The 10110-nt window shown below is 43.2% G+C and overlaps 3 protein-coding genes across 5 annotated transcripts; 1 reads left to right on the forward strand and 2 right to left on the reverse strand.

Moving 5' to 3' along the window:
- Window positions 1-433: 433 nt before the first annotated feature.
- Window positions 434-7026, reverse strand: LOC6562081 (ATP-binding cassette sub-family A member 2). Of its 3 annotated transcripts, XM_001988302.2 has the most exons (15): window positions 6807-7026; window positions 6329-6449; window positions 6073-6273; window positions 5533-6003; window positions 5319-5471; window positions 5086-5264; window positions 4807-5023; window positions 4438-4738; window positions 3963-4275; window positions 3734-3885; window positions 3492-3672; window positions 2960-3197; window positions 2279-2887; window positions 1165-2185; window positions 434-1034 (listed from the first exon to the last, which is right to left on the reverse strand). In XM_001988302.2, the coding sequence occupies exons 1-15, from the start codon at window positions 6987-6989 to the stop codon at window positions 617-619; spliced, it is 4758 nt and encodes a 1585-aa protein (XP_001988338.1). In that variant the 5' UTR covers window positions 6990-7026; the 3' UTR covers window positions 434-616. The 3 variants fall into 3 exon arrangements, with proteins under 3 accessions (XP_001988338.1, XP_032591947.1, XP_032591948.1); XM_032736056.2 differs by having other exon boundaries at window positions 5086-5471; window positions 6807-7016; XM_032736057.2 differs by lacking the exons at window positions 6073-6273; window positions 6329-6449; window positions 6807-7026 and adding an exon at window positions 6312-6328.
- Window positions 7027-7163: 137 nt separating this feature from the next.
- On the forward strand, window positions 7164-8478 carry LOC6562080 (protein FRA10AC1). Its single transcript, XM_001988301.3, has 2 exons — window positions 7164-7655; window positions 7721-8478. The coding sequence occupies exons 1-2, from the start codon at window positions 7215-7217 to the stop codon at window positions 8054-8056; spliced, it is 777 nt and encodes a 258-aa protein (XP_001988337.1). The 5' UTR covers window positions 7164-7214; the 3' UTR covers window positions 8057-8478.
- Window positions 8346-9927, reverse strand: LOC6562920 (mitogen-activated protein kinase p38b). The gene has a single exon (XM_001988300.3). It carries the CDS (start codon window positions 9811-9813, stop codon window positions 8728-8730), a length of 1086 nt encoding a protein of 361 aa, XP_001988336.1. The 5' UTR covers window positions 9814-9927; the 3' UTR covers window positions 8346-8727.
- Between the last annotated feature and the right edge of the window lie 183 nt (window positions 9928-10110).

Here is a 10110-nt window from a genome sequence, read left to right on the forward strand (position 1 = left end):
CCAAAAGAACTTGATCAACGAATTCGATGTACATGTATCAATAAGTGATTTGATTTCACCAAAAAATGTTGAGAAATAGATCTAAAATAAATATAAGCATACAAATATATTTATTAAGTATCATATGATTTTAGACAAATATAGAGTTTTTTAATCCTTAACTTACATGTCTCTTAGTACATTGATAGTATTTAAACAATAAGATTTCAGATTGATGGGTTTTATAAGCTAATGCCAAATTACTTATTCATTATCTCTGAGCGAATTGTATACCCTGCTTGGGTTTGCCTCTATGTTCCTTACCAATTATGCTAGCCTCCTCAAAACGCATCTCGGTCATCCTAGCCGTGCTCTATTCACACAAAGTGTGCACAATTCTTGAAAACGGATAAACGAAACAGGTAATCATTCGAGCTCTCGAACCCTTGAGCTGCCCGTGACAAACATCTATTAGGATATATAAATTTGAAGAATATCTCATTTAAGATGCACACCGTCTGCAAGAAGCACACAACTTGAGTTTCCAGATCGCGAGATGATCCACCGACCGTGGTGAGGTATATGGGCATAACTGGTGAGGAAGGTAGAGAGAGACACCCGGCGACGCAAGGTGCGCTCAGACATAGTTTTCCGAACCGGAAAGTGACAGTGATTTGGCTTGTCTCTCGAACTTTAGAAATATATCTTCCAAAGTACACTCATTCACCGAATAATACTCAACGAGGTCATTGAGCTTGTCAGACAGATAGGACTCCAAAACGTCGAAGACCTTCGACCAAAGTATTCGCTGATCGGTTTGTACAATATATGTTAAAGTTCCAGCATGATTCTCACGCAGCTCCAATGCCTCAAATTGTCCGTTGAGCGTATTGGTAATTGTCGCCACATTTGTCTCCGTTTCGGTGTCAATTTTCATTTTCAATTTAATGGAAAAGCCGCTTTGTCGCTTAAGTGCACAAATGTTGTTCAGACATTTGAATTGGCCCTTCGCCATGATGGCCAAACGATTGCACAGCTCTTCACACTCGTCCATGCTGCAAAGTAGATCAGTTCAATTAGCAAGCGATCAATAAGAATAAAGAGATTGCTCCACAACTGGGAAGGGTAACTGACTAGTGCTAGTTGAGGAGCGACTCCTGTACTGCACTGTTCCAATAGACTCACCTGTGCGATGTGAGGACCACCGTGCGATCCCTTTTCTGGAAATCCTTAATGCATTGCCACAGAAAGCGTCTCGATATGGGATCGACGCCAGTTGTCGGCTCATCCAGTAGAACCAGCGATGGTGCACCAATCATGGCCATGGCAGCGAGCAGTTTGCGCTTTGTGCCACCCGAATAATTGCGCACGGGCACATCTCGATACTTAAGCAAATGCATTTTCTGTAACCAGAACATAACGCTGCACTCGATACCCATTGGATCATCGCTTTTCCAACTGAGGCCGCGCAGAATCGCCATTAAACGCAGACACTGCTCGGCGGTCATGAATTTGTTGAGTGCATCGTATTGCGGACAGTAGCCGAACTGCTTGCGATAAGCGACCTCATTGAGGCGAATGTCAGTGCCCTCGATTTGTATCTGGCCGCTATCCATCGTCATGTTGGCGGCAATCATTTGGAAGATGCTCGTTTTGCCCGCACCATTTACGCCCAGCAATCCAAAGCATTCGCCACGTTCGGCAGCAAAACTGATGCCGCTGACAGCCGGTTTACCATCGTAGCTCTTACGCAGATTACTAACTACCAACGGAAACATCTGTGCCGTGTCCGGAGAAGTACCGGCGTGCAGTAGCTCCTTGACTCGCCGCTCCTCGCTAGCGCACTCATCAAAGCACTCGCCCGCTTGAAGTGGCGTAATGCACGACGCACTGCGGCTCTTTGGTGGGATCTTACAGGTTTTGCCATAGAAGAAATCGCACAGTCGCTGGCGATGATACTTGTGCTCGAGCACAAACGTAAAGAAGCCCATGACCAGTAAGGAAACGACCACAGCGTAAACAAAAAATTGGTGTGTCGTGGTTTCCAAAAGTTTCATCGACTTACGTCGTTGCGCTATAAAATTCTCGTTGATGATGCGCAGCTGATGGTTCAAATTGAAATCGGGTAGAAATCTGAGAAAAGCGATTTTCGTTGCGTGCTGCTTCATGGCCTGGAAATTGTTGGAGGTGATCAATGGAGCAATTTCTGAAAGGATTGAAAAGAACGTTCAGTTAATTTTGTAGTAAAATAAACATATTTTTCGGGCTGTTGCTATAAGTTGTTATAATGATAACTCACCGGAAACGATAAGCATGAGCAGCAGATATGTGGAGATCGTTGATATGGACTTAAAGCTACTGCTCAGAGTGTACAGAATTGGTAAATAGCTGCAGCCGTAAAAGAATATACTAATGACAATCAGTTTCAGATCCTCGGGCGTGTACAGCTCCGGTGGCATGATCAGTTTCTGCAGCAGTAACAGCAACAAACAGACAAGTGTATGCAACAGCAAATCAAACGTTAAGGTGGCAAACCAGTAAGTGAAACGTGACATTGGCTGCAGTTGGCGGAAACCGTTCGCATTCTCCCGGAATGGCAGCGCGATATAGTAAAACATGCTGAAGAAGATCGCAGCTGGAACGATGACGGCGTAGTATTCTAGTCGCGTGGAGCTGACGTCACTAACGAAGCGTTTGATGGGCACGTAGGTGGCATCAATGCGCACATCCGGCTGTCCACTGGCCAACTGCAGCATGCACGTGTCTAGCATATTGACGAGCATCACACTACTGTGATAGCGATTGCTCGCATAGCTAATCTCAATGGTGGACTTATCACTTAGGTCTACCAAGCCAATGGTATCCTCCAAAAAATCAGCCAAATTTTCGCGCTGTAACTGCAATAGCTCTGTGTAAGAAAAAGAAATCGTTACTCAATTAAAGCAACAATAGCAACGAATTTACAAATGGGGAATATTACCATCCGGTACAGTGTTGTCGCCGCGCAGCATTAACATTTTGGTAGTGAGTCCACTCTGCTGAATATATTGGAGCAGCTTCTGCTCAACGTTACCGTGCAGGGCCGTCGTATTGTAAATGTAAACACTACCAGTGCGCAACTGGCTCAGATTTAGTGGTAAGGCCGCCTCAATGTTTACAACAGACATGGAATGCATCAGTAGAATGGCTGCGGTGACGCTAAAAAACGGTAAGCTCAACTGCAATTAGAGAATAGTCCAGTTGAGCAACTTAAATCTTAATGAATATAACACATTTTACATATCGTAATACCAATTACTGTTATGACTAATTAAGGAATAGATAGATAGAATGGCTGACACTTTAAGCACGCCTTTCAAGCAAACTATCGCATGTATCGAGTTACTGTTTGTGAGTCAAGCTTTTTGACTCGGGGTGTAAATGTTATCAATTTTTAGTTTTTCCAACAAATTCGTATCTTGTGGTTTAGTGTTCTTTTTTGCTTATCAGCTGTGCAGTTGTGTAAGCCTTACCATGCAACAGGTATAACGCCACTCGCTCAACAAAAATGTTATCTTTTTATAGAAAATTGCAGTCCACTCATTAAGTGCATTGGTCGCATGTTGAAGGTGCTTCTGTTGGATCGCAAGCAGAGGTGCATCGTTGCGTGTTCCAATATCGGGTGTGTCCACTTGATCGCATTCGCCCGCACAGCTGCAAAAACAAAGTATTATTTGTTATGCACCCGACATTTGATACACAACTGTTTACTCACTTAAGAAACACCGTCTCCAGTGTGGTGTCTGTGATCGAAATCGTTTCAATACCGTATTTGGTCATATTCGTCTCCAAGCTGTGTAACATGTCATGATATTGAGATACTTCGTCATACGGTAGACAAATGTTGACCGTGGGCTTTACAATGTTCTGTGTGTGTAAGGAGAATTGAAGCATTCAGAACTAATGTCTACTAATCAAATTTAATTTAAATCTATTTAATTCACCAGCAATTTTGCAGTCGGTATGAATTTCGATATGTCAGCTAAGGTTTCTTTTTCCAGAAACTTTGTCTCATGGGCCTCCAGCTTCAGACGATAGCCACATCCAGATTTGCGTTTTAGCTCCAGCGGAGAGCCGTTCTCCTGCAATGTTCCGTTGGCCAGAATACAGATGGTATCGCCCAGCACCTCGGCCTCTTCCATATAATGTGTAGTCACTAAAATTGCCTTCTCTTTGCGAAGCAGCAGCAAAATGTCCCATAGTTCCCGACGTGATTCAATGTCCAGACCGGACGATGGCTCGTCCAAAATGATAATTCTATAATTGCAAGAGTGATTGAACAGTATAGATTATCAAAACAGTATTCTGATTAGACCAGTACAACGGAAAATAAACGTTTCAGAATCAATGATAAGGAATTTTAAAACCTAAGCTAATTATCCATGGTATAATCCATTTGAAAATATGATATATATTTACTTTGTATTGCCAGCTATTGCAATGCCCAGGGAAAGACGTCTTTTCATGCCGCCAGACAACTTGCAACCATACTCATCGGCCTTGTCGTATAAATTCAGCTTGCGCAGCTTCTCCACAGCCCAGTCGCGAGCATCGGATCTTTTGGCGCCACGCAGCTGTGCAAAGAATTCCAAATGCTCCTGGCATGTCATATAGCTCATGAAAACGCTGTGCTGTGGACAGAACCCGATCAAGTGACGATATGATGCAACATCGCGCTCACTGCAAACAACAATTTTACCAGCATCCTTTGGTACAGTGCCTACCACAATGAGAAAGAGTGCGAGCAACTTAGAATGGGAAAACATGAAATTGCTAGGAATACGCTACCCATAATCATGTTCATCATGGTTGTCTTGCCGGCACCGTTGTGTCCCAGTAGTACGGTAATCTCCTTGTTTTTAATTTTCATACTCAAGTGGTCGGCAATATTGGTTTCGCGTTTGCTTGTCTGGAATTTCTTGCACAAATCACTGATGATGATGGCATCGGTGCCACGGGGCGACGTTGTGTACTCATTGCGCTGCCGCTTTTTATATGTATTGGGCTGTGCATATGGGGAAAATTGGTGTTTATATTTACAGGATCGCAGCCTTAACAAGGACTCACATTTAGAATGAATAGGAATGGTCGCTTAAGGCCGCCAGGGCCGGGAAACACGCACACTAAGTAGTTGTACAGCAAGGCATACAAAATGGTCTGACCGAGGAGCACGGAATAAACGTAAATGATACAGCTAGCGTCATCTTTGATTAATCGCAAGAGATCCGCGAAGCCAAAGTGTCGACCTATAAATGCATTTGTAATTGGTATGCAATTTTGACAATATTTCATCGACTTACGTTTATTGGAGAACGTCTGCAACACATCTAAGCCCTCCAGGAATGAATTCGTGCAGAAGAGATAGAATGCGAGTTTGGAAAGCCAGCTCCTTACAATACTAAAGATGTAGGGTATGACGAGAAGAATGAGGCCGCCGATCTTTGCGTAGAAAACTGCCATATGCACCCATATAAATGAATCGATTGAATAGATATAGAAGTATGCAAAGCTTACCCGTGTGAAAGCAGACAGATATTAGATAGGCATACGACATGTTTGCCAAAATGTATAACAAATACAAAACAAATATATACAAAAATCCAATCAGTCCCAATGCGCCATATGACAAGGCTATAAGAAGCGTAATTAAAAGTAACCCCACGTAGCACACAAAACGTATGAGGGAAAAGGTGAGCCCGTTTAAAAAACTCATGGGCGTAACAATATTGAGAAACTCTCTGATGCCATTCTGCTTCTCCTCGACAAAAGGCACCACATACGTGCTTAGCAGCAATATGCTAAATAATATGCTAAATAATGTCCCGAAATTGATCAGAATATTGCTGTGGGTGGTGTTAACCTCCAGATTTGGTATAGCGTTGATGCGCAGCTCATAGTCAGCATTAAGTTGTTGGTAGCTCATATACTGACGGTCAATAACGTACTGCAGTGTGAGAAATCCCTCGCGTATATATTCATCATCACCTAAAAAAGAGAACACAATATGTAAGTAAGGAAAGAGGAACAAAGTCAATGCGTGGGGGCAATAAGCACTTTTCTGATGATTGATTTCCTCATCATTCACAAAGCGCTTTTGCGGTGACATTCGCAACTGATTTGAGCTTAGGCTATATTTGAAGTCTCCATTCATCCTCGGATCGGACAACGTCTGAAAATTAATAGCAAAACAGTTTCCCTTGCACTGCTGTTCCATATCCACTTGCATCTCCACGCTGTTGTTGTACTCACGAATAACTAAAAGAAAATTTTCACAATTATAAACGAGTATTTACCCAATTAATATTATTACGTTCTCTGCCTAGTTGCAATTCCTCAAGGACATGATCCATGAGCGAGTTCACATTTTCTGTATTGGGTGCGTAGTATAACAAATCAAGCTCATTTCCGGGATACATTGCTTTCAGTGCATTCTACAAACGAAAAAATCAACATTAATTAAGGTGTAAAAATCCAGTTTAATCCAGGAATTAAAAAGCAAACATATCCATATATCAAAGCGAAGAGTTTTCACAACGTTCCCCTCTCATTAAGGAGACTTCGATTGTGCTCTGAAGAATGAGTAAGAGATAACGTTTTTTGCTTATATAAAATGAGACCAACCAACCGCAACAGGGGCTACGCCCCATAAAGGCTTTTGTGTATAACAATAAATAGATTAATGCTGCGTGTGTTGAGCAGCTGCCATTTTGTTTGGTTTATCACACAACCAGAATCATATTATTGATTAGGCTTCTTTGTTACCATAGTTACCGATACAAAGTACTTACGTAGTCTTTAGATTCGAATTCTTCGATATCATTTAAATTAAATTTATTTGTCCAATGTAAGTATGCCCATAGGACGCCAATCCACATAAAAAAGGCAATGCACAAAGGTAACCAGCTGTACCTTAAATAAAGGACATTTTTACGCAGAAAGACATAAAACAATGAGCTGCAGCTGCGAGCCATTGTTGTTATTGTAGTTGCTTTTTTGACAACGACATCTAGATTATATTTAACACTTTAACTTTCTTTTATTTTTGTTGTACAAACACAAGTTGCAAATTTAATGAGCACACTCTCATCGAGGGAGAGTCACCTTTTTGCTCACGCTATCGATTAATATTTCGATACTTTAGTATTTTTTTGGTAGTTTTGTTTGTTTGTCAACAAGCAAAAAACAATCAAAAAAAGATGAGCAGCAAAACATTATTTCCCATAAATTTGGACAAACTCACAGCCAAAGAGCGTCACAACTATATACTCAATCAGTATGTGCTGCCCACGGCCGCCGAGGGGGAATCTCGCAAACACAAACGTGACATTGACGTGATACGAGAGAATCATCGTTTCCTTTGGGATGAGGAGGATGCAGACCTCGCCGCATTTAGCTGGGAGCAGCGCTTGGCTTTGCGCTATTATCGCAAACTCTTCAAGGAGTATTGCATCGCCGACCTCAGCCGCTACAAAGAGAACAAGATCGCTTTGCGCTGGCGCACCAAACAGGAGGTTGTCGACGGTTTGGGTCAGTTCCAGTGCGGTAGTCGGCATTGCGGCGAGCGTGACGGTCTGCGCAGCTGGGAGGTGAACTTCAAATATCTGGAGCACGGTACCCCACTAAACGCACTCGTTAAGGTAGCAAAAAAAAGGAAGAAAAGGAAAACGAATGTAAATTGGAATTCATTTTAAACTTTTTACAGGTGCGTCTTTGTCCCGTGCACACGGATCAACTAAACTATCATACAAAGAAAAAGGAGCACAAGCGTCAGCGGCGCAGAGAGAAGGATGAACGTAAGGCTAAAAAGAAACACAAAAGACGCAAACTGGACGCAACAAATCAAGAAACTGATGAAGTGAATGAGCCGGAGATGGCGCAGCAAGAAGATGCAGATCCAGTGGCCAGTGATGATGCCACAGGCGACAAAGCAAGCGATCCCACGGACGACCAAATCTGGAGCAAGCAGCTGGATATTAGCAAAGATCAACCGTCACGCGAACAGGAATTCGAACGTTATTTGGAGGATCTGTTGCTGTAAAAACCATGTAACCTAGAATATACACTCAGCAAAATTAGAGACAGATTTGATTGGCAGAAAATAGCTGTTACCGATAGATATATTAGAATGTCGTGCACGCTGCAACAGCGCTTCTTAATTCTTCTTTTCAATTCACATCCATATCCTGAGATAATCTTGTGACAAAATCCAGCAGATTTAATTGCAACAACTGGTGGCAAATATCTTACATTTTGATTTTTGCCAGGCTAAGAATAGCTGTTGTTGCCTATTACAAATCGATGTAGTCTTTTTTTGGTTTGGACAGAACTTTTGTAAATACAAACAAGAGCACTTTTATTTATGTAGAGCGAGAGCTCCTTCTATGGCTATAGCTAACGGCCGCATTGATTGGTGGGCCAACCGCTTGACTTTGTAGACTGTATATAAATATACATATACATTTACATTTATACAATACGAAAAGTATATATATATACACATACATATATATATATACATACATATAGTTAAACACCAACACCAAAAAGTTGAACTGGACATTAATTAAGGCTGACTTTCGTTTTAGAAACAAATTACAATTAACGAATACGTTTACGATTGGACTTCATTCAACTAACAACTAAATTTGTAGCATCATTTGTTGACTTTTTTTTCGTTTGCGGCTCCGTCAATGAAATCCAACTCGTCTGCTACTTGGCCTGTGACAGGAGCTCGGCAAAAGTCGGCGGCGGCTTGAACTCGCGCACCGCCTTAAAGACGGACTCCTTCCATTTCTCCACGGGCAGCTCGGTCTCCTCGAAGCTTTGATCGTAGAGCGTTGAAGTGGCCTCATCGCTGGGATCGTGCCACTTCTCCATATAGGGATGGGCCAGCGCCTGTTCGGCGGTAATGCGCTTCTCTGCATCCAGCTCCAGCATCTTCTCAAGCAAATCAATGGCCAGCGGATTAGCGCCACGGAAGACATCACGAAAGCTGCGACGCGGCATCACCGGCAGCGAACGGATATAGGTGCGAGCGCTATCCGACGAGATCTTGTTCATGAACTCGTCGTTGGGTGTGCCCAGCACCTCCATGATCAGGTTCAGTTGATGTATGTGATCGGTGCCCGGGAAAAGTGTGCGTCCGGTTAAGAGTTCGGCCATAATGCAGCCCACCGACCAAATATCCACCGTCTGATTGTAATGCATCCAGTTGAGCATGATTTCGGGTGCGCGATACCAACGTGTGGCCACATACCCAGTCATCTCGCTCTCCGTTGGCCGCGCCAGACCAAAATCCAAAATGCGCAGCTCACAATCCTCGTTGACGGCTAGATTGGAGGGCTTCAGGTCACGATGTATGACGCCAGCGCTGTGTATGTACTTGAGTCCTCTCAAGATCTGGTACACAAGGAACTGGACATGCTCATCGGAGAGTTTTTGGGTGCGTATTATGTTATTCAGATCGGCGTCCATCAGATGAGTCACCATATAAACCTGCTGGAATTGCTCCAGGGAGTCGGCTGGCTGGCCAGGATGGAATACATCCAGCAAACCAATGACATTCTCGTGATCCATGTGCTTCAGCAGGCACAGCTCGCGATACGTGCGCTTCGCATGCACGGCGGACTGAAAAGGACGGGCTAACTTCTTAATCGCCACCTTTGTGGTGGTGCCTCGGACCAGTGCCTTGCATACCTGGCCGTAGGCGCCTTGTCCAACGGGTTGGAGGTTCTGGTACGTCTCCGGTATTTCCCACTCGGTGCGGTTAATGTCAAGTTTGTAGAACTTCGGCATTTTCGTTGTGGTTGATTGTCTTATACGCCCCGAAATCCTAAATCCCTTTTTTATCTATTTGCCCAAAATTCACGTATGGAAGAAGAAGTCTTCTTCTAGTGATGTAAGAAAACAACGATGCAGTAGCATATCGATGTATAGCAACGATGTACTGCCACCCACGTAATCGATAATTTCAACGATAACTCTTTGGGATCAGCTGATAGTCGTTTTCAGCTTTTCAGTTTCAATTTGTAAACTTTGCGCCAGCCAGCGACAGCTGTGAGTTATAAGCTTTTAGTTTCAATCGGTCGCTTG

Source organism: Drosophila grimshawi, unplaced genomic scaffold (genome assembly GCF_018153295.1).
Source record: "Drosophila grimshawi isolate 15287-2541.00 unplaced genomic scaffold, ASM1815329v1 contig_1377, whole genome shotgun sequence".
NCBI lineage: Eukaryota > Metazoa > Arthropoda > Insecta > Diptera > Drosophilidae > Drosophila > Drosophila grimshawi.

Excerpts from the sequence above, each read along its gene's own strand:
- LOC6562920 (XM_001988300.3), bottom strand. The coding sequence starts at position 9,813 with ATGCCGAAGTTCTACAAACTTGACATTAACCGCACCGAGTGGGAAATA.
- LOC6562081 (XM_032736056.2), bottom strand. The coding sequence starts at position 6,989 with ATGGCTCGCAGCTGCAGCTCATTGTTTTATGTCTTTCTGCGTAAAAAT. Across the intron at positions 6,274-6,328 it reads ATTGCAACTAGGCAGAGAAC|TTATTCGTGAGTACAACAAC; the intron begins GTAATAATATTA and ends ATTTTCTTTTAG. Across the intron at positions 6,004-6,072 it reads GGAAATCAATCATCAGAAAA|GTGATGATGAATATATACGC; the intron begins GTGCTTATTGCC and ends TCTCTTTTTTAG.
- LOC6562080 (XM_001988301.3), top strand. The coding sequence starts at position 7,215 with ATGAGCAGCAAAACATTATTTCCCATAAATTTGGACAAACTCACAGCC. Across the intron at positions 7,656-7,720 it reads CACTAAACGCACTCGTTAAG|GTGCGTCTTTGTCCCGTGCA; the intron begins GTAGCAAAAAAA and ends AACTTTTTACAG.